At 42.3% G+C, this 25,913-nt stretch overlaps 2 protein-coding genes across 7 annotated transcripts in view; both read left to right on the top strand.

Moving 5' to 3' along the window:
• The window catches only part of FAM136A (family with sequence similarity 136 member A), a 68,730-nt gene extending 54,821 nt beyond the window's left edge, over positions 1–13,909 (top strand). For 3 of the 6 annotated variants that reach the window (XM_042979641.1, XM_042979640.1, XM_042979642.1), the window contains exons 4-5: positions 10,020–10,160; positions 12,402–13,909. In XM_042979641.1, coding sequence (XP_042835575.1) covers positions 10,020–10,160; positions 12,402–12,590 — 330 coding nt within the window. In that variant the 3' untranslated portion in view covers positions 12,591–13,909. Of the gene's footprint in view, positions 1–8,991; positions 9,110–9,146; positions 9,608–9,632; positions 9,937–10,019; positions 10,161–12,401 lie in introns of those variants that run through there. The other 3 variants (NM_001290606.1, XM_042979643.1, XM_042979644.1) reach the window with 3 other exon arrangements.
• A 1,168-nt stretch (positions 13,910–15,077) lies between these two features.
• Positions 15,078–25,791, top strand: SNRPG (small nuclear ribonucleoprotein polypeptide G). The gene is made up of 4 exons (XM_007083414.3): positions 15,078–15,199; positions 18,551–18,573; positions 19,858–19,982; positions 25,599–25,791. Exons 1-4 carry the CDS (start codon positions 15,168–15,170, stop codon positions 25,647–25,649), a joined length of 231 nt encoding a protein of 76 aa, XP_007083476.1. The 5' UTR covers positions 15,078–15,167; the 3' UTR covers positions 25,650–25,791.
• The last annotated feature ends 122 nt before the right edge of the window (positions 25,792–25,913 follow it).

The following is a 25,913-nucleotide window of genomic DNA, read 5'->3' as shown; positions in this document are numbered from 1 at the left end:
CCTATTGCATGTTTTTAAATACATTTTTTAATGTTTGTTTATTTATTTGTTTATTTTAATTTTTTTAATGTTTATCCATTTTTGAGAGACAGAGCATAAGCAGGGGAGGGGCAGAGAGAGAGGGAGACACAGAATCCGAAGCAGGCTCCAGGCTGCTTCAGTCAGCACAGAGCCTGATGCGGGGCTCAAACTCACCAACTGTGAAATCATGACCTGAGCTGAAGTCGGACGCTTAACCGACTGAGCCACCCAGGCGCCCCTGTTTTTAAATACATTTTTTTTTTTAAATACCTGCATTGTTTTGACAGTTTGGTTTTCATTGATTTTAGGAATTGGGGAATCATCTCACAGAAGAGAAATTTATTAACACTGATTTAACCTTATTTTTGGTTGGGAAAACTGAGTCCAAGAAGAGGAAATGATCTCCTCAAGGTGGTAGATTATTCTTGGTTTCAGACTCTTAAGAGGAAAAAAGATTTAGAGAAGATTCGCAGGCGTGCTAAGGACATCTCCTGATCTCCATCCTGAGGGGAGTCTGGGGCCCCCGAAGGACTGGTGGGCTGCTGGCAGTCGTGGGGGAATCAGAAAAACTGGAGCTATTGCTGGAATTTTCTTTTTTTTTTTTTAATTTTTTTTTAACATTTACTTATTTTTGAGACAGAGAGAGACAGAGCATGAACGGGGGAGGGTCAGAGAGAGAGAGAGAAGGAGACACAGAATCCGAAACAGGCTCCAGGCTCTGAGATGTCAGCACAGAGCCCGACGCGGGGCTCGAACTCACGGGCTGTGACATCATGACCTGAGCCGAAGTCGGCCGCTTAACCGACTGAGCCACCCAGGCGCCCCATTGCTGGAATTTTCAAGATGTTGAGTAGTTAAAACAGAGATTTGGTCCTTGGGCCTTATTTGGATATTTTATTATTTTCTTAATATGTATAACCATCTAGAGAGTTTATAAATAAGTCTAAAATGGATGAGTCTAATTTGCCTGTGTGTCCTTAGTCCCAGCAAGACTCTCCTCCCACACTCTGTTGACAATGCTGGCAGAAGCCACGATGACATTAGATCCATTCAGCTCCGCTGTGACAGTGACATCATTATACAGACCTCACGGGATAAACAACTGGCTCTAAGCTGCCCTGATTTCCCTTGAGTTCACAGGAGAAAACTGATGGAGAAAAAAAAAAAAAAAAAAAAAAAAAATCTGCCACCTGGTTACAACTTTTCGTGTAGTGACACCTGCTGCCAGGACCTGGAGACGCAACGTGAAAACCTTGGTGCCTATTTTGGGAGAGGCTCTGGACCTCCTGTTCTTGTTCCAAAGGTCTTGCCCAAGCCCTCACTCACCCACAGCAAAGCCCATGGATTGGAAGCAGGTGTTTATGCAGATTCCAGTTGTGGATGAGGAGGTGACACTACAGAAGAGCCTATGAAGCAAGGGATGGCTGGAGAGGCTTCAAAGTGGGCACAAGCACTCGAAGGAACCTCCTGGCACAGGAAGTGGTCTCAGAGCAATCTCAAACAGTTATGTTGAAACTTGAAGAATGTGTAGCCTTCTTTTGAGGAGGAAACTTCCAGGCATGAGATTGTTTTTGCAGACTTGTCCACTGACCTACCCAAGGTTATAGTTAGAGAAAATACTTCAATATTTAAGTTAAAAAAAAAACATTTTGGAGTATGATTTAGTGCCAATGTGATGGTAAACAGATACAAACATCGGTCCTGAAATCATATGGGAGAATCTATACAAGATTTGGTCATCCAGATAGTCTAAGACATGCTTGTACTTTTTTAAAGATTATCAGCAAAATATAAATCAATATTAAAATTTTGTACAGAATGAACAAACTCTAAGAATACTCTGAGGCCCCCAGTGGTTCATGGAGAAATATTGGGTAGACCCAGTTTGGACTTGGATGGATGGCTGTGATCAAGAGAATCAAGGTGGGCGTGCAAGGCTCAGAGGGCAGTTGGGCTCTGGTTAAAAAAATTGTCCCTCCACCCCAAGTAAGAGCAGATTTGGACCGATCAACAATGCAGATGTCCCTGGGCCTCACCTCTGGATGACTGAACCTTGAAAGTTTTACCAGACCGCCCAACCTGCTCCATCAGTCATAAGGGGGTCGCCTAGAGTCAAGAGGAAGTTACTGGAAAATGCGGAGGGGGTCAAGGGGCAGAAGAACAGCTACCCATCTTTAAGTGGACTCAAGACGACTGGGGTCAAGGCTGAGCTTGTCCTAAATAAGGGACAAATGGGATGGGTCCCTGGGGTCAGAGACACAAGCTGAAGCAAGACCCCAAAAAGTCACCATCCAAGTCACAGCACAGAGGCAGAAGGTTGGAGACATAGTGATAATTGGACTAGCCTTTCCATTGATACAGCAACCACTGATTGACCAAACACTGGTTAGTGCAATATAATCAGAGACTTCCTCCTCCAAACTCATTTAAATGTAGGCTATAGAAAAGGGAAAGATTCCAAAATCTTACATAATGTGGAATCCAACATCAAGAAAAGTACAAGGCAAAAAAACTACAGACCATTCTCCTTTCTTTCTTTTTCTTTTTTAAAATTTAGATATCATTGACATAGAACATTATATTAGTTTCATTTGTACAACATAATGATTCGATATCTGAGGTTTTTTAATGTTTGTATATTTTACAAAATGATCACCCCACAGTAAGTCAAGTTAACATCCATCACCATACATTGTCACAAAATTGTTTTTCTCGTGACGATAACTTTTAAGATCTACCCAGCAACTTTTAAATATGCAATACAGTACTATCAGCTATAGTCATCATGCCATATATTACGTCTCCATGAGGCCACTCATTTACAAACAATAGTTTTTAATCCTAAATAAAACATCAGCAAATTGAAGCCAGCGGTATTAAAAAGAATTACATACCACAACCAAGAGTGATTTAGCTGAAGAAGGTAAAGACAATTCTACATTATAAATATTAGTAACACAATTTATTACATTAATAGGTTGAGGGGAAAAAAGCCATGTGATCATCTTAATAAATGCAGAAAAATAATTTTGTAAAATTCAGTACCCATTCTTGGGAATGGATCTTGCTTATCCTGTCAAACTAGGCAGAAAGCCAAGAGAAATTGGCCTGGGTATGGGTGTGGGGCCATGAGCTAGCAGAGGACAGGGAAGGGTTGGTAGCCTGCAACCTCTCAGGCTGTGACCTGCTTGAGGAAATGGTCTGCACCAGGGGTGGAAGCTCCACATCTGACATCTCTGGACCTCAGCCCTCAGCCCAGGGAGTTTTCCAGTCAGGGCTCTCTTTTTTCTTGCCACATTAAAATTTTTTTTAATGTTTATTTATTTTTGAGAGAGAGACAGAGCAAGAGCAGGGGAGGATTAGAGAGAGACAGAGACACAGAATCTGAAGCAGGCGCTGGGTTCCAAGCCCGACACAGGGCTGGAACTCACAAACCGTGAGATCGTGACCTGAGCCAAAGTCGAATGCTTAACCAACTGAGCCACCCAGGCGCCCCTTTCTTACCACATTTACAAAAGCAGTACATGATCCTTAAAGAAAACTTCACAAAATACTGAAAAGTAGAAAGACGAACACAATTATAACTATTTCCACCTTCAAAACAACTTTGCAAATGTGTCAATGTATCTTAAACTGTTACAAAATTTGCAAGTTTGTGGAAGTGTCTTTATTAACATAGTTACAGTGATCGGATCAAATATGCTTGGTGGTCCCAAAGTCATACAATGAGGACAGGCACTGTTGCATTTAGAATAAATTCAAAGCTCCTTTACACATCCTGCAGGCTGACGTGGGATGGCCCTGCCTGCCTCTCCCACTCCTTCCTCATCCCCTGACCCTGCTAATAAGATTCAGTCTCTTTCCTGCTTCTCTGCTTCAGCTGCAAGATAAACAGTCCTCTCTGCTCCCACTCAGCCTGACCCCAAAACAGCCACCTGAACCTGGCCCCAGAAGTGCCTGAAGAGTTCATCCTGCCCCTAGAAGCAGGCGTATCCAGTGACATCAAGCTTAAACTATAAGTTTCTACAGGCACCTCTGGGCTGGGGGAGCAGGCAGCAACCTAATACCAGTGCCTGGACAACAGGGTGCCGAGGAGAGAGAGCTCCGCTCTGAGCCTTGTCAACCAAATGCTGGAGGCCAAGGCAGGGCCTGCCCCCAGGGCCCAAGCTGCAGCCTCTTGGAACATAGATGCCTTGCTTGAGATGTTCTCTAGCTGCCTAGCTGAGCACTCAAACCTTCTTAGGCACTTCTGAATCTTCATAAGCAGAAGTCCACTATCGTGGGTAAGGCAAAGTATAATCTATTCTCATTATTCACATAGTTGTATAAATTTGCCATGAGCACTGAATTAGCGAATACTGAACTGCTCCAAGGGAAAGTACAGGGAAACAGGGAGATACACGGTTCCTGCAAACCTGTGGTCACATTTTTATCAACTGATTAACACACAACCTTTTGTGCATAAATGAACTATTTACTACCCAATAGGTGCCAGGGCCAATCACGTGGTTATTTCATTTACTCCTCAGAACAGCCCAGAAAGGGCACCATTTTTGGAGAAATGAAACAAGTAACCCAAGGTCTTTGAACATGCTCTTTGGGACCAAAGTGGTTATTAGGCAAATACCAAGTATTCAGTAAATGTCACTTCTCTCTTCAGAAAGTCAATGGTCACTAAGGAACAAAAAATACAATGCAGGACCCACCCTCATTGAGAGGCTTAGGCTCCAATCACAGATCTCTCCTTAAGAGGAAAAGCAACTCCAGAGGCGCCTGGGTGGCTCAGTTGGTTAAGTGTCATGATCTCAGCTCAGGTCATGATCTTGTGGTTCATGGGTTTGAGCCATGCATCAAGCTCTGCACTGGTGGTGCAGAACCTGCTTGGGATTCTCTCTCTCTCTCTCTCTCTCTCTCTCTGCCCCTTCCCCACTTGTGCTTTCTCTCTCTCTCAAAATAAATAAACTTAAAAAAAGAGGAAAAGTGACTCCAATGTCCATCCTTAAACTTTTCTTTTTTTTTAATGTTTATTGGCTTTTGAGAGAGAGAGAGACAGAGCTCAAGAGGGGAATGGCCAGACAGAGAGGGAGACACAGAATTCGAAGCAGGCTCCAGGCTCTGAGATGTCATCACAGAGCCCGACGCGGGGCTCAAACTCACGAACCGTGAGATCATGACCTGAGCCGAAATCGGACGCTTAACCAACTGAGCCACCCAGGTGCCCCAATCCTTAAACTTCTTTTCCACTTCATTGTTGTGCTCAAAAGAATCAAGTGAAAAGTGAACCAAAAGTATCCCTGGTAACAAAGTAACAATTATAGAACACTATACACTCTAGACAGTGCATGTGTGTGTATATTTGCATGTGAATTTATGTGCATGTGTGCACACATATATATGGAGAGATTAACAGCAGATCCTCATGATTAACTACTATAAACATGTTACCAGGATACTTCTATCAGAAATACTTTGTGTACTCTAGCAATCCCATTAAACCTGCCACACACCAGTTTACCTGCTTTCCTAAACTTACAGACAGAAAGATAATTGTTAAGCCTTAGAGAGCTTTACATGGGCAGGAGAGCAGAGGTGAGTTAGGAGAGTGTTTCCTTCAAGTTGAAGTTGCTGAGAAGAAAACGAAAAAAAAAAATCCCATGGTAGCAATCAGATTGTTGGTACCAAAGATGAGTGACTCAGGGCGGGTCCCCAGCAAGCAGGTACTAAACTAGGATGGGCCACGCCCTCGAGAATCAGAATAGCATTCTATGATCAGAGGAGGCAGGAATGCATCTGCTCAGGAAGTGGGGCAAGGCAAGGCTGTTATTAGGGCAATCTGGGCACAGCGGTGATTATAGGCGGGCCAACCTGTCAGAATGAAAAGAGAAATGCATAGCACCAGCTCCTGCCCTGTAGCGAGCTTTTGCATGCTGACTTGTGTCCAAATAATATTATCTGGGCAGTTACATGGCCTTAAGTCTTTGTGGGGAAAGCACCTAATAGTAAAAATAATATTTTTTAAATGTTTATTCATTTTTTGAGAGACAGAGAAAGACCCAGCATGAGTGGGGGAGGGGCAGAGAGCGAGGAAGACAGAATCCCAAGCAGGCTCCAGGCTCTGAGTTGTCAGCACAGAGCCTGATGCAGGACTCAAACTCACAAACCCGGACATCATAACCTGAGCCAAAGTCAGATGCTTAACCGACTGACCCAGCCAGGCGTCCCTAAAGTACTTACCATTTGAAAACAAGATATCATAGTACTGGATATATATTTTATTACTCCAGTGTTTAAGAAAAATATATCCACATAGGGAAAAAGACTGGAAAGTAATCAATCAAGACCATGTGGGGGAGGGTGTGGCCCTTAGAGATGATGGAGCAACAGAACTGAACTGAAGTCATGGAGCTGCCATATGAGGCCTAGCCTGCTTACCTTCAGCTGATCTATGTTTATCATGTTTAATCCAAAAACTTTAAGAAAAATGCCAACAATGGCATTTAAAATAGTGAGATAGTATTTATGGACTTAAAGTTTTTAGTTTATTATTGCTTTTGTCTGGTTTCCAAATATTTTTCATTAATTACTTCCATAATGAAATAAATGTATTCATTCAGGGGCGCCTGGGTGGCGCAGTCGGTTGAGCGTCAGACTTCAGCCAGGTCACGATCTCGCGGTCCGTGAGTTCGAGCCCCGCATCAGGCTCTGGGCTGATGGCTCGGAGCCTGGAGCCTGTTTCCGATTCTGTGTCTCCCTCTCTCTCTGCCCCTCCCCTGTTCATGCTCTGTCTCTCTCTGTCCCAAAAATAAATTAAAAAAAAAAAAAAAAAACGTTGAAAGAAATAAATGTATTCATTCATTAGACAAACAAAGGGGTTAGTATGCACCAGATACTAAGCAAAGATCTTTATAAAGATAAACATGGTCCCTGTCCTCCTAGAGGTCTTAATCTAGCAAAAGAAATGAACACAGGGGGGCGCCTGGGTGGCTCAGTTGGTTAAGCGGCCGACTTCGGCTCAGGTCATGATCTCGTGGCCCGTGAGCTGAAGCCCCGAGTCGGGCTCTGTGCTGACAGCTCAGAGCCTGGAGCCTGTTTCGGATTCTGTGTCTCTCTCTCTCTGACCCTCCCCTGTTCATGCTTTGTCTCTCTCTGTCTCAAAAATAAATAAATGTTTAAAAAAATTTTTTGTAAGAAATGAACACAGGACAAGTGAGCAGTAGTCACAGACAAGTACAGGATGCTAAGAGAATGCATGACAGAGGAGCATATGGTGTGGGGAAGGATGCAGTTAGACAAGTCTTTCTGATGCCATAAAGCAAGTTTCAACAAATTTCAAAAGATGGAAAATATACAGAGCATGTTTGCTAACCACAATACAGTCACCTCTCCAAATGATAGGAAAAAGTTACCTTAAAAATAGCTGGGTGGCTCCGTTAGAGGAGCATGTAATTTGACCTCCAGATCATGAGTTCAGGCCCCATGTGGGGTGGAGAGATTACTTAAATAAATAAAATTTAAAAATAAATTTTTACCAAAAAATCCATATGCTTGGAAATTAAGAGATACATTTCTAAATAATCCCCAAATCAAAGAAGAATTTAAAGTAGAAATTAGAAAATGTTTGAACAAAAAAAGTAGGGGTCAGTGGGTGCCTGGGTGGGTCAGTCAGTTGAGCAGCCAGGTCTTGATTTCAGCTCAGGTCATGATCCCAGGATGGTGGGATCCAGTCCTGCCTCAATCTGTGCTGAGCATGGAGCCTGCTTGGGATTCTCACTCTCTCTCTCTCTCTCTTTTTCTCTCTCTCTGCCCCTCTTCCCTGTTCACATGCTCTCTCTCTCAAAAAAAAAAAAAAAATGGGGGGAGGGTAGGAATATTTTTTAAAATGCTTGAACAAAAATACCATATATCAAACTTGGAGTGGGGCACCTGGGTGGCTCGGTCGGTTGGGTGTCCGACTTCCGCTCAGGTCACGATCTCGCGGTCCGTGGGTTCGAGCCCCGTGTCGGGCTCTGTGCTGACAGCTCAGAGCCTGGAGCCTGTTTCGGATTCTGTATCTCCCTCTCTCTGACCTTCCCCCATTCATGCTCTGTCTCTCTCTGTCTCAAAAATGAATAAACGTTAAAAAATTTTAAAAAAAGCAGTATAAGAGGTACACATGTACAGCTGACACCTGAACAACATGGGTTTGAACTGCATCAGTCCACTTATAGAGGGATTTTTTTCAGTAAATACAGTACTATAAATGTATTTTCACTTCCTTATGATTTTCCTAACAACACTGTCTTTTCTCTAGCTTACTTTACTATAATATAGCATAGAATACATTTAATATTCAAAATATGTGTTAATTGACTGTTTATGTTATCAGTAAGGCTTCTGGTCAACAGTAGGCTATTTATTAGTTTTAAAGTCAAAAGTTATATGGGCATGGGGGGCGGGTGGTCAGGATCCCTAATGCCACATTAATCCCACATTGTCCAAAGGTCAACTGTGTGTGTGTGTGTGTGTGTGTGTGTGTATGAAATTCCAGAAAGGTAAAATTCATCTGTACTAACAGAACCCAGATCAGTGTTTGCCTGGGGTCAGGGTGGTGGTTAGGAGGAGAAAGGGTGGAGACTGACTAGACCGTGCAAGGTTTGTTAAAATTCCTCAAACTGTTCATCTAAAATTTGCGCTTTGATCTGGATGTTAATTATATTAAATATTTTTTAAGACTCCGAAGGAAGACAGGGAAAGAGGGAGGAGGGGGGAGGGGAAGGAGACAGGGAGCCCCAGCGTTCCCACGAACCCGCTAGGGATCAGGCTCAGCACCGCACAAGAGGCGCGGGGTCGCAAGCCGAGGTCGGTCGAGGTCGCACTGGGATTGCAGGCGGGTGGCGTGCAGTTCCTCTTCTCCGACGCCAGGCGGCGGCGTGGGCCGGGAAGAGCGACAGTGACCCTGGAAGAGGCGGCGAGGAGGCGGGTCTGAGCGCCGGAGTCCATGTGGGTGTAGCGCGGGGTCGCCATGGCGGAGCTGCAGCAGCTGCGGGTGCAGGAGGCAGTGGACTCCATGGTGAAGAGTCTGGAGAGAGAGAACATCCGGAAGATGCAGGTAGCGGGCGGGGGCCATGGCGGAGAGTTCCAGCGGTTCGCAGTTCCCTTCCCGCAGCCGCGACGCGCTGCTGCCCGCCTTCCCGCAGACTCGAGTCGGGGTGTCCCTGGGGTCGCCGCGGCGTCCTCAGAAGCACCTCTTAGTCTCAGAACTCCTGGAGCTTCCGCCGAGAGGTTGAAATCTGTGATCCCTCACCACGCGCAAGGCCGTTCCCCCCCTCCCTTCCCTCCCCCGCCCCAGGCCAGCTCGAGGGAGCTGGTGTTAGACCCCGGACCAGGGTTAGAAAGTTCCCTGGGTGAAGCGTTCTGCCTACCCCGCTTGTCTGTCTTGAACGGCCCCTTCCTCAGGTGACGAGGCCGAGACCCAGAAAGGGCACGGCCAAGGTGAAACACCGGAAAGGCAGAAGCGCTTGGCCTCCTCCGTGGCCGGGTGATACCTGCTTCTGTGTCGCTCCACACAGCTCTGGTTTATATGCATTTCTGCTTTGATCCCCTAAATGTATGTGGCTGTTAGTCCTGCCTCCCTTACTGAATTGTGGGTTTCTCTTGTAGTGCTCTGGAGTCATTGATTAATGGATCAGTGGCCCCCTTGTGGAATGTAGATTTCTAGGTTACTGACCTCTGAACCCTGTGATATAGGTACCGGGTTTTCAGAACTTGGCTTCAACTTGACCAACCGCCACCTTCTTCGTCCACCTAGCCATCTGTGCAACAAGTGCCAATGAGCTAGAAGCAAGAAGACCACGAAACACTCTGCTAGGCTTCGAGGATAATTTTCCCATTTGTGGTTTTAGGTTGTTGATGTCTGTTAGAAGGAGAGGTGCAAATGTAGGCGCTCCTCTGTTGCACTCCATGGTTATCTCTGCCCCAGAGGCTTTCCTACCTAACTTCACTCTGCCCACCCTCCCCAGGGCCTCATGTTCCGGTGCAGTGCCAACTGTTGTGAAGACAGCCAGGCGTCCATGCAGCAGGTGCACCAGTGCATTGAACGCTGCCATGCACCTCTGGCCCAAGCCCAGGCCCTGGTGACCACTGAGCTGGAGAAGTTCCAGGTGAGGAAAGCCCAAACAGAAGACTCCGGTCCTTGATATTGCTCTTTTGCAGGAGATGATAAGTGTTTGGTTTTAATGTCTTGGTTCTTTTAACATTTGAACAGTCCTATGGCCAGCCAGTCTTCACAGGGTTTGAAATTTGTGAAAAACTCCTGGAGGTTGAGTGCTATAAGTATTTCCCATAGAAACAGTGTTGTAAAAGGGAGTTCATGATCAAAAGCCTTTTTCCCCCATAGACAAAAAATATAATACATATAGTGTATAGTATAAAGCTTTCTAAAACATGTATTAATTCATTCTTAAAATAGTACAATCCCCAGGAAAGTGAAGTAGGCTAGTCTTAAAGAGGTGCAGATTAGGGGCGCCTGGGTGGCTCAGTCGGTTAAGCGTCCGACTTCAGCTCAGGTCATGATCTCGCGGTCCGTGAGTTCGAGCCCCGCGTCGGGCTCTGGGCTGATGGCTCAGAGCCTGGAGCCTGCTTCCGATTCTGTGTCTCCCTCTCTCTCTGCCCTTCCCCCATTCATGCTCTGTCTCTCTCTGTCTCAAAAATAAATAAACGTCAAAAAAAAAAAAAAAGTGCAGATTAGAGCAATATCCTGCCATCATTTTGTGGATTTGCCCACCCAGAACCCCCCCCCCCGTTTGCTATACCCAAAGGGCAGCTCCTGTGTCACTAAAGAGCAGTCATTTATATGAAGCATTAGTATTGCTGACTCATTGATGCCCTTCTCACAAGCCCTTCTGAGGTCGCTAAGAGCAAAAGGTATCCACTGTATCTGTCTCTGGAGAAAAGGGTAGCCACAACTTCATTTTATTCCCTTCCTATGACTATACTTTCCTGCAGGTTGGAAAAGCAGAGCCCCCTTCTGAACCAGTTTTTCATAGCCTGAGATTCTGTCTGCATGGGAAAAATTGTATCTAGTATACAATTTTTACATTCTGCTATACAGAATTCTTAAAATGACTGACACTGTGAGGAATAACTTAGTCCAAGGTCCCGAACTACGGCTAATTTTGTAGATAGGCTCTTTGAAATTTTGATTCTTGAATTGCTGTGTAACTTTCTCCTTCTGTTAGTCCTCTACAATTAGATTTACTCTCAGATTTACTAATTAGATTAGATTTACTCTTCTACTCTGCCAGAACTGCTCTGGCCACTCCCCTCTATGGAGCTAAATCCAGTAGTCCTTTCTCATCCCTCATCTTACTCAACCTGTCTGCATCACTGACACAGTGATCACTCCCCTCCTCCTTGAAATAGTTTGTTCAGTTGGGCACCAAGACACCTCTGTCTGGTTTTCCACCTGTCTCCCTGCCCATCCTTTCTTGGCCTCCTTTCCTGCCTTTCCCCTCTCCAGCATGTGAGCATGAGAGTGCCTAGGGCTGTCCTTGGACCTTTTCTCTTTTGGATCTAGTTCTCTAGTCTCATAGCTATAAATATCTGCTATAAATATCATATATAGCCTGACAATTCCTACATTCATTCATATCTCTAGACCAACTTCACTCCTGATCTCCAGATTCATATATCCAACCTCCACTTATTTTGTCTATCTTCCCTCACTGAAATATAAGTTCAATGAGGGCAAGAACTTTATCTGTTTTACTCATTGCTATAGTCACCAGCATTAGAAGAGTACCTGGCACATAGTAAATACTCAATAAATACTTGTTGAGTGTTTTTCTGTTACAAGGACAGATATTAAAGAATCAAAATATTTCTAAGTCTTTGTTTTTAATTTTTTATTAATGTCTGTTTATTTTGAGAGAGATTGCACCAAAGCAGGGGAGGGGAGGAGAGAGAGGGAGAGAGAGAATCCCAAGCAGGCTCCAAGCTGTCAGCACAGAACCCACTAGAGGCTCCATCTCACCAACCATGAGATTATGACCTGAGCCAAAATCAAGAGTCGGGCACTTAACCAACTGAGCCACCCAGGCACCCCAAAATGTTTGTAAGTCTTAACTATAGCTGACTAACAGTAGCCACTGGGTACTTCTCATTTCCTGGGAGGGGCTTCTGTATAATTTATTCTGTCTTGTAATGCTTTGTCTGGACCCTCCCATGCTACCCTCCATTTCAGTCAGGATAATCTTGGTTAATTGCACTATAGTGTCCCTTTAATTGATCAAGATTATATTTGTCAAGCCAAAATATGTAGCAGAGGGCCTAGCACATGGTATGCACTTGGTAAATGAAGGCCAGCCTTTCAACCTTCTCTACCATCTTCCTTCTTGCCACAGGACCGCCTGGCCCGGTGTACCATGCATTGCAATGACAAAGCCAAAGATTCAATAGATGCGGGAAGTAAAGAGCTTCAGGTGAAGCGGCAGCTGGAGAGTTGTGTGACCAAGTGTGTGGATGACCACATGCACCTCATCCCGACCATGACCAAGAAGATGAAGGAGTCTCTCTTGTCCATTGGGAAATAGAAGTCTTTGCAACTGGCCATCTGGGCTGACAGCAGGAATCTATTTAAAAAGAGAAATGGGAGTTTTGGTCTTTAAAATGAAGTTTATGAAGAAATTAAGGATGGCAGCAAGTTTGAGGCATGTGTCACTTGCCTCTGGACACTGGTTCCTTTATGTTTCAACCCTGGAAAGTGAAATGAAAAAAAAACTGGTGCTAAAATTTGGGTCGGAGATAGCACAGGAGAGTTTTTGATAACCTAAATTTCAGATGCTTGTCCTGGCACTAGGGATCTCCCTTGTACTAAGCCAGAGCCCTCCAAGGTACCAGATTCTCTTTAGCATACAGGTACCAACAGGCTGGCAGGTTCCTGTTAACCTTTCTGTGATCTGGTGGTATGAGCAGAGGTGTTTCTGTTTGTTGCCAACCTCCTGTTCACCAGAAGGGTCACTAAATCGTTTTCCATAAGCTGTAAAACAAAGTCCGTGAGGTCACTAATTTAGAAGGGAAAAAAGGTTTCTGAGTCTTTGTTTTGCTTGGTTTTATTTTATATACAAGGGCATGAAATTGATTTAAGATGTGGCATTGGGAGAGGTAGTTTGGATAAGAACTTTGAACAGTTCTTATGGATATCTGTTTCTGCCAACGAGGATGTGGATATGCATTTCTCGAAAGATGCATTACGTCTTTCAGCTGGAGGACCCTGCAAAAACATGAGAGGCGATGTTACGCTGGGTATGGAGAGAACTTCCGTCTCACTGGCTGCCATGGTGGGCCCTGAGACTGTCTGCAGCAGAGTGACAGGAAAATCTTACAGTGATACTCTCCCTTGAAGGGAAGTGGGGGGGTTGATTGCACTATATACCGGTATCCAGGAATGAACATTGAAGGAGGAACTGTTGCCTTCTTAATTAAGAGAAATATTAAGTACTGGATATGGAAAAACATGGTTTTTACAGAACAGAATGGAATGAAATCCTAAACTCAGCATTGCTTGTCTCTCCCCCTGAAATAACAGAGCCATATCGAGACAATCTCTTGGCAACAGGAAGGTCAAAGGAGAAAAAGTAATCAACTCAGGGGTGAGCTGTGATTCCTTTAAAGCAAAAGAGGGGCAAACCCCGCCCCTATTACCAAATACCACTTTTGCCTGGGGCCTTTACAGCAAGCAGTGTTCCTGCCCCAGCTCTAGCACCTTTTCATTTTGATAAGGACCTTATTGTCTTTTTACCATCTTATTACTTAAAATGATAATATAGCCTGTGTTTGGTGTTTCAAGGCTGTGATATATTTTCCTAGTGGTTCAGTTTTAAAAAATAAATAAGGTTTAGTTTTTCCTCCACTACTGTGTTTCTTGACATATATCTGGGCAATGAATATATAACTTTCTTAGGATGCTTCTCCTTGTAATGTGAAATAAGTTTCTTCAAATGTCATGAAGAGTGAAGATTTGTTATGAGTTATGGTTCAAATGCAGGACTGGTTCATTGTAAATGGGAGAAACTTTGAGGACAGGCACTATGACTTAAAGTCCGTTAATGTAAAAAGAAACTGTCTATAAGGCTAAAAAAAAGAAAGTCGATATGCATTTCAGGTCTCTAGCTTCAACTTAACAGTAACAGCAAGAGGTAGAGGGGTAGTTAAGGAACCCTCTTGAGAAAATGCAATGTCTAGGATTTTGAGTACCAAGAATACAAACTATGTGATGAGTTTAACTAAGTCTTTACTATCATTAGTATTAAAATAGATCCATTCCTGAAAATTAGGAATGAATTGAATTTTGGACAATCATCCCCTCCCCTACTTAGAATCACCAAGGCTTTACTATTTTGGCCTAAGTCTTATGTAATACCAATTTTATTTATCCATAAATGTGTATTCCTCTGTTTTGGATAACCTAACTGGGAGCAAGTCAGAGATCACTTTTTACATTTGAATTGATTTTTAAGTCAAGAGTGTCTCAGAGATTACTCATGTTTTTTATATAGGAGCAAGGTACATTAAGTGGGGTTCTGGAGACATTGTTATAAGAATTGCAGGACTGTCAGGGAATACACTTCCACGCTATAGATTAAAGTTCTTAGAAACTGAGGCCAATCACCCAACTTCTCTGGTGTCCAGAGGTCTCTAATTGATGTTACTGAACCCTAAATTTACCATGACAATATGTAGGAATATACGCCAAAGAAATATTAAGGGCCTGCTCCTCCAGAACCTAGATTCACTTAGTATATTGAAGAAGATAACCGAAACAATGCACAAAGAAGGGGATTAAGTGGTTTCGCCTAAAAGCTAGAAACTGAACCACTAAGCCAATCTTACACACGACGAAACGGAATTGAGACGCGAACTTGAGGCCCCACCCCCTCACCCCTTCTTGGCCAATCGCTGGCGACGCAACCGAAAGCTCGAGCCTGATAGGCGAGTTAAGGCCGCCCCCTAAGCCGTAAGTATCGCGAGGTAAAATGTGAAATCCGCCAACAATGGATTGGCTGACGGGATTGGTGACGTCAGACGCAAAACGCCGGGCCTAACGCGGGAGCGTGAAGGACTCCACGAATTCCGTTTGGAGGCATCTTTGAGCTCGCCGAGTAAGCATCATGAGCAAAGCTCACCCTCCCGAGTTGAAAAAGTAAGTATGTGAGAGGCCTGCGTCTAAGTAGTAGCTTCTTTCCGTGCTTCGAGTTACTTAGGTCCTTCTCCATTTCCTCCAGTGTGCCTGGCGTGCGTATTCGGGCCGAGGCCGCAGAGAGCCTGGGAGCGTCTCGCGCCTGTGCCTGAAGCCCGCGCAGACATCTCGTTTAGGCTTGGTCTGCATGGTTTGGTTACCACTGACGGACAAGGCGCCTCTGTACTGTCTTCTCGCCTCTCTAGCTGGATCTTCCGAGCCCACGTCTCCCAACGCACTCTCATGCTCTTTCTCCTTTGCTTGGAGATCTGGGGTGCCATTCTTTGTTGAACATCTTGAATAGCGTTAAGTTCTAGATAAGGTGGCTGGAGAGTAATTTATATATAAAGAACTAAGATGGGCAGAATGGACGTGCTTAATAGTGTATGAGGAGTCAAAAGTAACTTTTTTTAAGTTTATTTTGAGAGAGTGAGCACGGGGGTGGGGGGCAGAAAGAAAGGGAGAGAATCCCTCCTAGCAGGCTCTGCACTTTCATAGTCAGAGGCGGGCCTCCAGCTCACCAACCCTAGTATCATGACCTGAGCTGAAACCAAGAGTGAGATGCTTAGCTTACTGAGCCACCCAGGCATGCCCTATAAAGCCACTTTAGTTTTTTAGTTTATAGCTGTCTCTGAGGTTTTGTTTTGTTTGAGAGAGTTGTAAGCAGGAGAGGGGCAGAGGGGGAAAGGTTCTCAAGCAGACTCCAGCACCAAGGAGCCTGCTGGGCTTCATCTTAGGAGACTGAGATCATGACCTGAGTAGAAATCAAGAGTCCCACGCATAACCGACTGGGCCACTCAGGTGCCTCAACTTTGAGCTTTAATTTGGAAATCCTATTCCTTTCTTTTGCTTTCTTGTGCTTAAGTTAAATGTGAATGTCATTTGATACCTGGCTCTGTTACCATTTGTGTGAGAACCTTCCTTGTTTTGTTTTGTTTGTTTTTTTCCTGTCAGAGAAGACTAGGGTTTTGGGTTTTTTTCCTGCACCCAGTAAAATCAACTCCAAACAGGATATTCCTACTTAAGATAGACGCAGTTTAAAGTTTTAACCTCTTCAAACAACGCCTGACTGAACTTAACATGTTCCATGACTCCTAAGTATGTCTCTATCCTGTTTAGACCATGTAATGCCAGGATTCTTGCAGGTAGTAGTTGGATAACACAACAGATACAAAATTGTTTCAGGGATCAATTTGGGAGAAAGCCATCTGGCCTCTGTATAGTTCCAGCTCCATAAAGAAGTCAGACTTAATTGAAAGTCATATTTACATTTAAATGCACATTTGTATCAAAGCCATTTTGTGCAAAAATTATAAGCCTAACTTTAAGAAAAATCAAAATTATTGTGAAAACGCTAATCTGAAACTTACTGTTCTATTGATGAGCTGATAAAATCTTACAGGTATCCTGGATTTATCAAGAACTGGTAAAATGGTGATTATTTTTTAACAAAAGAGTCGTTCTCTACGTGTAATGTTAGATTTCCTATTTGAGAATTTCAGAGGATGAAACTAGCTTTAATATTTTTCTCATCTCTACATTTCATGTGTTGTGAAATCCTTTGAGACCTACCTTGAAAATGACCTTAAATTTTTTTTTTTTTCCTTTACCGTCTCATAAATACCATCTTTTACTCTTTTATGCCCTCCTCCTGGTTTAGCCTAACTCAGTAGTTCTTAACTAGGGGCTAGGAATTCGGGTTCTGTCAGCAGGCATCTAGTGAGTAGAGGCCAGGGATGTTGTTCAACATTGTACAATGCACTGGACATCCTTCAACAAAGAATTATCTGGCCCCAGATGTTAATGTGGAGGTCAAGATACCGAGGCCTAACCCAGTTCTCCCTCCCACCTCTTAAAAATTGCTGCCACAGTAGTCTTGCCAAAGACTGGACTCTGTTTTACTAATTTATCACTGTCTGCATGGTAAAGTCCAGAGTTCTTGACCCGGCATTCAAGCTCCTCCATCTGAAATCCAAGCACCAAATATTACACACACTAATATTTGCCCTATTCTCCAGCCAAAATGAACCATTTGTATTTGCTTAAACTGTCTCACCTGCTCTGTGACCTTGGGCAATTTACTTAACCTTTCTGAGACTCAGTTCCTCATCTATACAGTGGTGGTAATAACAATATATAACTTTATATAGTCATCATAAAGATTAAGTAATTTGTGTTATGTTGCATTGTATATATCATATTAAAATAAAATTACCATACTAAATATTTTTATTTGTGTGTCTTCTCACACCTTTTGTCAGGCCTGTCTTAATTTATATTTAAATTCTCCCATGATATGTTCTGCATTAAAATTGCATGAAATTTCATATTTTGTAGCCTGTAACTGGAAGAGGGAAAAACTGGTTTGACTACATAGCTTAGTATTCTCATAATATCCTGCTGAGATGGAATTTCCCTGTTTAATCCAGATTTTTTTTAAAGCTTCAAGATATGTATTTATTTTGCTAAAAAATACTTAAGTGTTGAGGAATATCTTGAACACTTAAGATTGATGCTTAATATTAAATAAAAGAACGCTCCTTATTGTCTCAAATATAAAATAGCTATTGATTTGGATATAGTTTTATTACCTTCTAGTTTTCTCACAGCTTTGGTTTTGCTAATAACCAAAATCTAAACACATCTTTGTTTTTGTTATGGCTATAAAATCCAGTCATCAAGGGGCGCCAGACTGGCTCAGTTGGTAGAGCATGCAACACCTGATCTTGGAGTTGTGAGTTAGAGCCCCATGTTGGGCTCTAAAACTTAAAATTTTTTTTAATGTTTATTTATTTTTGAGCGGGGAGGGGAACAGAGGATCCAAAGCTTAGGCTTCATGCTGACACCCATGAGCCTGATACAGGGCTTGAACTCACAAACCATGAGATCATGACCTGACCCAAAGTCAGACACGCTCATTCCACTGAGCCACCCAGGCGCCCCAAAAATGATTTTGAAATCTTTAAATATAGTAAAGTCCAGTCATCAAAAATTAGGTCAGTATTGAACAACAAGAATGTTTTTGTAATTCGTATCAGGATAAAGGCTCATTTGATGTACATTAATATATTCTAAATCCATTCCATTTTTATTATCTTGCCCCTTCCTAAATTCTATTTCTCTGTGTAAGTGCTAAATGAGGTACCCCTTTATTCCTGCCTCCTTTACAGCAGTACAAGGTGTTTGCTATTTTAAATTTCATTATTTTTATTGTCCAATTTTAACAAATTATATTGACTGTACCTACTTTTGTGCTTATTTATGCTTAAATTTTTTTAATCATTTATATAATTTTACCCCTTTTTGCTTTTTCAGATTTATGGACAAGAAATTATCATGTAAGTTTTTTGGGGGTCTTTTGTTTCGTTTTTAGTTAGTTGCTTTCTGCATGTGTCTTGGCAATATAATGTTTGGAGCAACTTTATAAAGATTTACAGCACACAGGACCTCTAATTCACATCCATTAATTAAGCAGGTTTATTGAAATCCTACGCAAGCAATTTTGTTATCTAATCTTTTTTAATGTTTGTCTTTTTATTTTGAGAGAGAGAGTGCATAGGGGAGTGGCAAAGAGAAGAAGAGAGAAAATCCCAAGCAGGTTCCGCACTGTCAGTGCAGAGCCCATTGTGGGGCTCAATCCCATGAACCGTGAGATCATGACCTGAGCCAAAATCGAGTCAGACACTTAACTGTCTGAGCCACCCAAGCACCCCCCTAATTTCTGATAGTTAACAGATTGCACAGTACTATTTCCTAGAAGCCCTCCCTCACTTAGACAAAATTAATGGGATTTTCCTATTTTGTGATATTTAAAAATTTATCAACCTTTTTTCCTTTAAAGCAAAGGACTTGGACTAGGACTAAAAATCTGACCTGTACAGTACTTGAAGTATATAGGAGTTAAGACCAGGGCTTCAAAGGCAAGCAGCCTTCCCTTTGAATTCCAGTTCTAGCCCACAGTACTTGTAAAACCTTGAACCAGTTTCTTAAGAAGCTCTATACTTCATTTCCCTCATAAAAAGTTATGATAATTCTACTGGATAGGATTTTCGTAAGTTTTTTTTTCTTTAAAATTTTATTTTAATTCCAAAATAGTTAACATACAGTGTTATATTGGTTTCAGGTGTACAGTATAGTGATTCAGCACTTCCATGCATTATCCTGTGTTCATCATGGCAAGTGCACTCCTTAATCCCCATCGTCTATTTCACCCATTCCCGTACCTGGATTTTTGGGGGGGTTTGTTGTTGTTGTTATTTTTGAGAGAGACCAAGTGTGATTGGGGGAGAGGCAGAGAGGGAGACACAGAATCTGAAGCAGGCTACAGGCTCTGAGCCGTAAGCACAGAGCCTGATGCGGGGCTTAAACTCACGAACTATGAGATCGTGACCTGAGCCAAAGTCGGACACAACCGATTGAGCCATCCAGGTGCCCCCCCCCCCTTTTTTTTTTGGTAAGTTTAAACATGGAATTAAACGTGAAATGTTTAGCTCACTGCTTGGTAGATAATAAGGATAATGGATTATATATCTCAGGTACCTGAGTTTTATTCCACTTAATTTTTAATGAACGGTTGATATCTAATGGTCAGTTTTATTAAACTTCTTTTTCCCATTTTATAGTGAAATTAAATGGTGGCAGACATGTCCAAGGAATATTGCGGGGGTTCGATCCCTTTATGAATCTTGTGATAGATGAATGTGTGGAGATGGCAACTAGTGGGCAACAGAACAATATTGGAATGGTGGTAAGTAAAGATAGAAGGTTTCTCTTAGAGATTTTGTATTTATCTTGGAATAAGGATTAATTTCCCTTCTATTAAAGTCTTGGGGTAAAATGGAATTAGGAAAATAACAGGCAAGATTAAACTTTCCATCTCCCATTTAGTTGGACATTGGACATATGGCAGTCATTCAGCTGTGATGTAATCTCCATTCCTGTAGGTTAGATCTGAATCTTACGCAGAACACTCTGAAGTTCTTGGATTGAAACAATAGTAAGAAGTCATTTTTTACTTTGCTTTAGCAAAGTCTTTATAATAGAGGCCAAAGTCAGTCCTTCGTTATAGTCAATTTTAACGTGCTTATGAATTCCCAGAAAATCTTCTTATGCATGTTCTGTTGAGGCGCCTGGCTGGCTCAGCCAGAAGAGCATGTGACTCTTGATCTCGGGGTTGTGAGTTTGCTCCCCACGTTGGGTGTAGAGATTACATAGAATCTACATTTTTGTTTTTTAAGATTTTATCTAACAAGTGCCCATGTGATCCAAATCTGCTAGGCCAAATTATACTTTTTGATTTTAATTGTATGTATAATTAAACCCAGATTTTCTGATTTGTCACACCCAAATTTAAAGGTGGCCTTCAGGGTAGGGGCACCTGGTTGGCTCAGTTGGCTAAGCGTCTGAGGTCATGATCTCCTGGTCTGTGAGTTCAGGCCCCATATTGGACTCTGCTGACAGCTCAGAGCCTGAAGCCTGCTTTGGATTCTGTGTCTCCCTCTGGCCCTCCCTGACTCACACTCATGTCTCTCAAAAATGAATAAATGTTTAAAAAAAAGATTTTTTTTTTTAAAAAGTGGCCAAGGTAAAAGTTGCAAGGGATGATCACAGTGACAGCCATTCACATGAAAGAAAATAGGGAAAAAAACCCAGAAACAATTATAGGAGTAAACATTTCTGTATTCATTAGGGCATGGTGGTATGGCTACTGAGAAAGTTTTTGATGTTTGTCAACAAAACCCAGACTTTGAACTCTACTCTTTGTCCAGCACAGGACAATATACCCAGTAAGTGGTAAGCCCCAGGTTTCTTGGGAAAAGTAAATTAAAAAGGACAACTTCTACTTTAGCAAATTACTGAACATAAAGATCTCTAAAAGGTGGTAAAAGTTCATAATTGTTAGCCTTGCCTTTTTTTTTTTTTTAAAGTTTGTTTGTTTGTTTGTTTATTTATTTATTTATTTATTTATTTATTTATTTTGAGAGAGAGCACGTATGGGCACACCAGAGCAGGGAAGAGGCAGAGAGAGAAGGAGGAAAGAGAGAGAGAGGGAGGGAGAGGGAGAGAGAAGGAAGGGGAGGGAGGGGGAGGGAGAGAGAGAGAAAAGAGAAACCCAAGCAGGCTCTGCACTGCAGAAATCAGGGTCAGACACTTACCCAACTGAACCACTCAAGTGCCCCATGCCTCACAATTTTTAATCACTCTTTCCAAAGTGTATGTTAGTGCTTCTTGCAAATGCTTTTCCATTTGAAAAACATTGATGGTCAGGGCTGGAAAAACAGCTTAGAGTCAGTCTCTAGATAGGGATGGGGGAGACTCCCCTCCCCCTCCAAGTTTTATGCAAACTGACCTTCCTTTTAAGGTACATTTTCCTTGAACTTCTATTGAAAATGAATAAAACTGTGGACAAATCATTAGCACCTAGTTTCTTCTAAAAACAGTTCTTAAATAGTCCCAAGATTTTTCTCTAGCCCTTCCTCTTACAAATTCAGAAATATTGATTCTAAGAGGGTAGTTTTGATTTTTAGTTCATATCTCAACAGATTTGTTAGATTCAATAACGATTTTGATGTTTAAAAGTCAGTTCTGGGGCACATGGCTGACTCAGTCGATTAACTCGATTTCAGCTCAGGTCATGATCTCACGATTCGTTAGTCCAGGCCTCAAGTCAGTCTCTGCTCTGTCTTCTTGGGACTTTCTCTCCCTCTGTCTCTGCCCCCCTGCCCCCCCCCCCCCCCCCCCCCCCCCCCACCATCTCTGTCTCAAATAAATAAGTAAATAAAACTTTTTAAAAGTCTGCTCTAATTTGGGAAGACAAGGTTTCAGAGATTTGTGTGACACTTCTTGGAACTTTATCAGAGAAGGAATCAAACCTAGATCATGCATCTGTCTCAAAATTTTCCCCCTGAATTTTTAAATTTTTTTTAACGTTTATTTATTATTGAGAGATGGAGCATGAGCATGGGAGGGGCAGAGAGAGGAGGAGACACAGAATCCAAAGCAGGCTCCAGGCTAGCACAGAGCCCGGACGTGGGGCTTGAACTCCTAAACTATAAGATCATGACCTGAGCCGAAGTCGTATGCTTAACCGACTGAGCCACCCAGGCACCCCTCCCCCTAAATTTTGATGGCCTTAATTGTTACACAGAAATTGGTTAAAAGCAGTGCCATCTTGAAGTCATTCAGATAATGAGTACCTACTTACTGTGTTAGGCAATCAGCTCTTCCACCTCTGATGCTTGTTGTGTGACCAAAAACATGTTTGTGTTAGTAGGCAATACTGCAGCTGATTAGCACTTGGAAAGTGAAATAATGATAACCTATCAGTTGTCCTTAATAAAAAGACATTCTAAAGAAAATGCAAGGATGGCTTTTCTGAGGTTGAAAGAAGGGAAACAAATAGGTTAGTTTTGTTTTTACAAGTTGTTTGGCAAAGCCAAACATTGCCTTTGTTATTCCCTTGTTCAAGTCATTGACCCATCGAGGCCATTGAAATGATTTTATACTATTATATTTAGAGAAGTGTGTGTTCAGGGCACTTGGGTGGCTCAGTCAATTAAGTGTCCGACTCTTGATTTATGCTCAGGTCATGATCTCACAGTTCGTGGGTTTGAGCCCCGCATTGGGCTCTGTGCTGACAAAGCTGAGCCTGCTTGGGATTCTGTCTTTCCTTCTCTCTGCCCCTCCCATACTTGTGCTCTTTCTCTCCCTCTCTCAAAATAAACAAATAAACTTAAAAGAAATGTGTGTGTTCTGAAGGGGAGGTAATCTGTATCTGTTAACTGGATAATTACCTAATGATGTCTCAACTAGCCTCTTCTGAGATATCCCCAGAGTTGTCAGTGGCCTCACTTCTGTCTTCAAGATTCCACTCCATCCCTAGAGTTCCCCTAAGAGTGTAGTAAAAATTCTATATTAAGATGCTGCATAGTTCAAGAGTTCCTACTAGCTTTGTGGTTCTATAGCTCCATTTTAGGTTTGTATTCTTTATTAGATAGCTCTGCCCTTTCAAGAGACAAAGAGCCTTTGCAACACTTCGCAAAAACTAGCCTTGAAGCACACAAGGAGCACTATGGAATTCTAGACCTGATGGTTCCAGTTTGATTTGGAGAATGAGGCCTAAACACAATGAGAAAAGAGGAAAATTACTATATAACAAAGGTGTCCACTCACTACCCTTATTTCGTGTACTACGTGAGAGGACAAAGAAGTGTGCAATACCTACCATTTTAGAAAATGTTGATGAGAGTGACACAGTGTTATTTTGTTTTTTAATAATGCCCCCAAAAGCCTCTGATCTGAACGTTTGAGTTATATGAAATAACTTCTCTGCCATCCTCCCCTTCTAGGGAAAGGGGTCAGCAGAAATGGACACATTTAGCAGAGAGCAAAGAAAGCTAGTAGTTTTTCATGCTTTGATCAGTGAGATCTGATATTCACCATCTGTTGCAAATAACCCAGGAATTAAAACTCTGAGAACTAAATAAGCATATTGTTTATTAGATTTTTATCCCTAACTTAGGAGTATAGGCTCCTTCAGTCCCTATTTTCAGGACATTGTTCTTTTTTCATGCTGCTCTTTATTTCTTTGCCACCTTCTCATCATGCTCATTGCTGTTTGTATCTGCCAGGCTCCAAGACACTTTCCCACCTCCAAGACATTGTTCCTTTCCAATCTGTCAGCTGCAGTAGTCACATGCAAGTTTGTTTGTTTGTTTTTAATTTTTTTTTTTTTAACGTTTATTTTATTTTTGAGACAGGAGGAGACAGCATGAACGGGGGAGGGTCAGAGAGAGAGGGAGACACAGAATCTGAAACAGGCTCTAGGCTCTGAGCTGTCAGCACAGAGCCCGACGCGGGGCTCGAACTCACAGAACGCGAGATCATGACCTGAGCCGAAGTCGGATGCTTAACCGACTGAGCCACCCAGGCGCCCCGCAAGTTTGTTTATTTAACAGGGACTTACTGAGCCCTCTCTGTGCCTGCTACCACTTTAGGCACTGGGGATACTGCAGCTGCCCTCATAGAAATGACATTTTCAGAGCCCCTGGGTGGCTCAAAGTGTCCGACTTTGGCTCAGGTCATGATCACGCAGTTTGTGGGTTCGAGCTCTGCATCGGGCTCTGTGCTGACAGCTCAGAGCCTGGAGCCTGCTTCAGAGTCTGTCACCCTCGCTCTCTGCCCCTCCCCCACTCACGCTCACTCTCTTTCTCTTTCAAAAGTAAACATTAAAAATTTTTTAAAAATAAAATTTTCCCGAGGAAGACCATAACAATGTATATGGTAAATAAAGCAAATAGAATGAGGGGAGAAAAGAACAAGTTACAGCTATTTTTACTTCAGCTGCCTATAGGCATAGCTCCACTTTTAATCCTAATCAGAATGCTTCCATTTCTAGTATTTCCTCTCATCCCCCTCCTGTCTTTTCACCTCACCAGCTCTACTGGACCTGATCTGTGATTGCAGTGTGATCTACAGTCCACCAGGGGCTCCTTATTTTCAAAGTCCCCTTGCCTTCTAGTTTGACGTATTTTTCTGACCCTTGTATTCTAACTCTCTTGAACTGTTACTGGCCATTTCACCTATGCTCATAAATATCCTTCCTTATCTTCGTTTGCAGAATGATTACTGATTAAGCACTGTGCTCTTTATAACTTCTCTTCCTGCCTCTAAGCTCCAATTCTTTTATTGCCAGAACAGTGGTTATTCCCTCAACTTTGAAACTTCACTGTCTTACATGGTTTTATGATGTCCTCCAAGTATCTTAACATTGGTGTTTGAAGTCTTCTAAGATTTGAGTGCAGACTGTCTTTGTTTCCCATTGCCTGTCATAACCTTTTACTGCATTCAAATTAGAGTCTTTCCTTATCCCCCTATACTTTTTCATCTTGGTTTTGTCTAGAATTTCTGGTCTTCCTGTCAAAAATCTACCCCATTTTCAAGACCCAACTAAATGCCATCTTCATAAAGCATATTTTTCACAACTTCCATCCTGGTTTCTTCCCTAAATAATCTTGTACCCCTAAACTGACATATTCTGTACATTTATCCTATTGACTTAACAGATTCCTTGGGACCGAGAGGAACATGTTGAGTACTGCAGTTTAGAAGATGAAATGAGTCATGGGGACTTGACATCTCAAAAGAGGACTTGTTACTCTTACTAAATCTAGAAAACGTACATCTTTTTTACAAAGGGCTTAGTAGCTTCTTGTCATAATTAAGATTTATGTAATAATAACCCTGTGGCTTGAAAAAAGGCCTCACAAACTGATTTTTAATACTGAAAAACCATTAATTTTGTGAAAATTCTTTCATCAGTATGTCAAATAAACTGTGTTTTTTTGGGTTTTTTTTTTTTCAGGTAATTCGAGGAAATAGTATCATCATGTTAGAAGCCTTGGAACGAGTATAAACAATGGGTGTGTTCACCAGAAGAAACCAACTGCTTCCACGTGTCCCCTTCATAGCACCTGTTTTACTACAATATAAAAATCAGGTCATGCATTTTCATATTGAACTTTTTTGTTAAATAAACTTTTTTAATAGTCAAAAAATGCTTTCTCAGACATTCCGAACGTGGAAAATTGAATGTTAGCTTTTACTCTAGTTTTTTCTAACACAAACTGTTCCTGGTTGAGACTGATTTATTCCAAAGCTTTTATGCATTAATATTGAA

This window comes from Panthera tigris, chromosome A3 (assembly GCF_018350195.1).
Source record: "Panthera tigris isolate Pti1 chromosome A3, P.tigris_Pti1_mat1.1, whole genome shotgun sequence".
Classification (NCBI taxonomy): domain Eukaryota; kingdom Metazoa; phylum Chordata; class Mammalia; order Carnivora; family Felidae; genus Panthera; species Panthera tigris.
The sequence above is the reverse complement of the archived record's forward strand: the minus strand, read 5'-3'. Positions and strand labels throughout refer to the sequence as shown.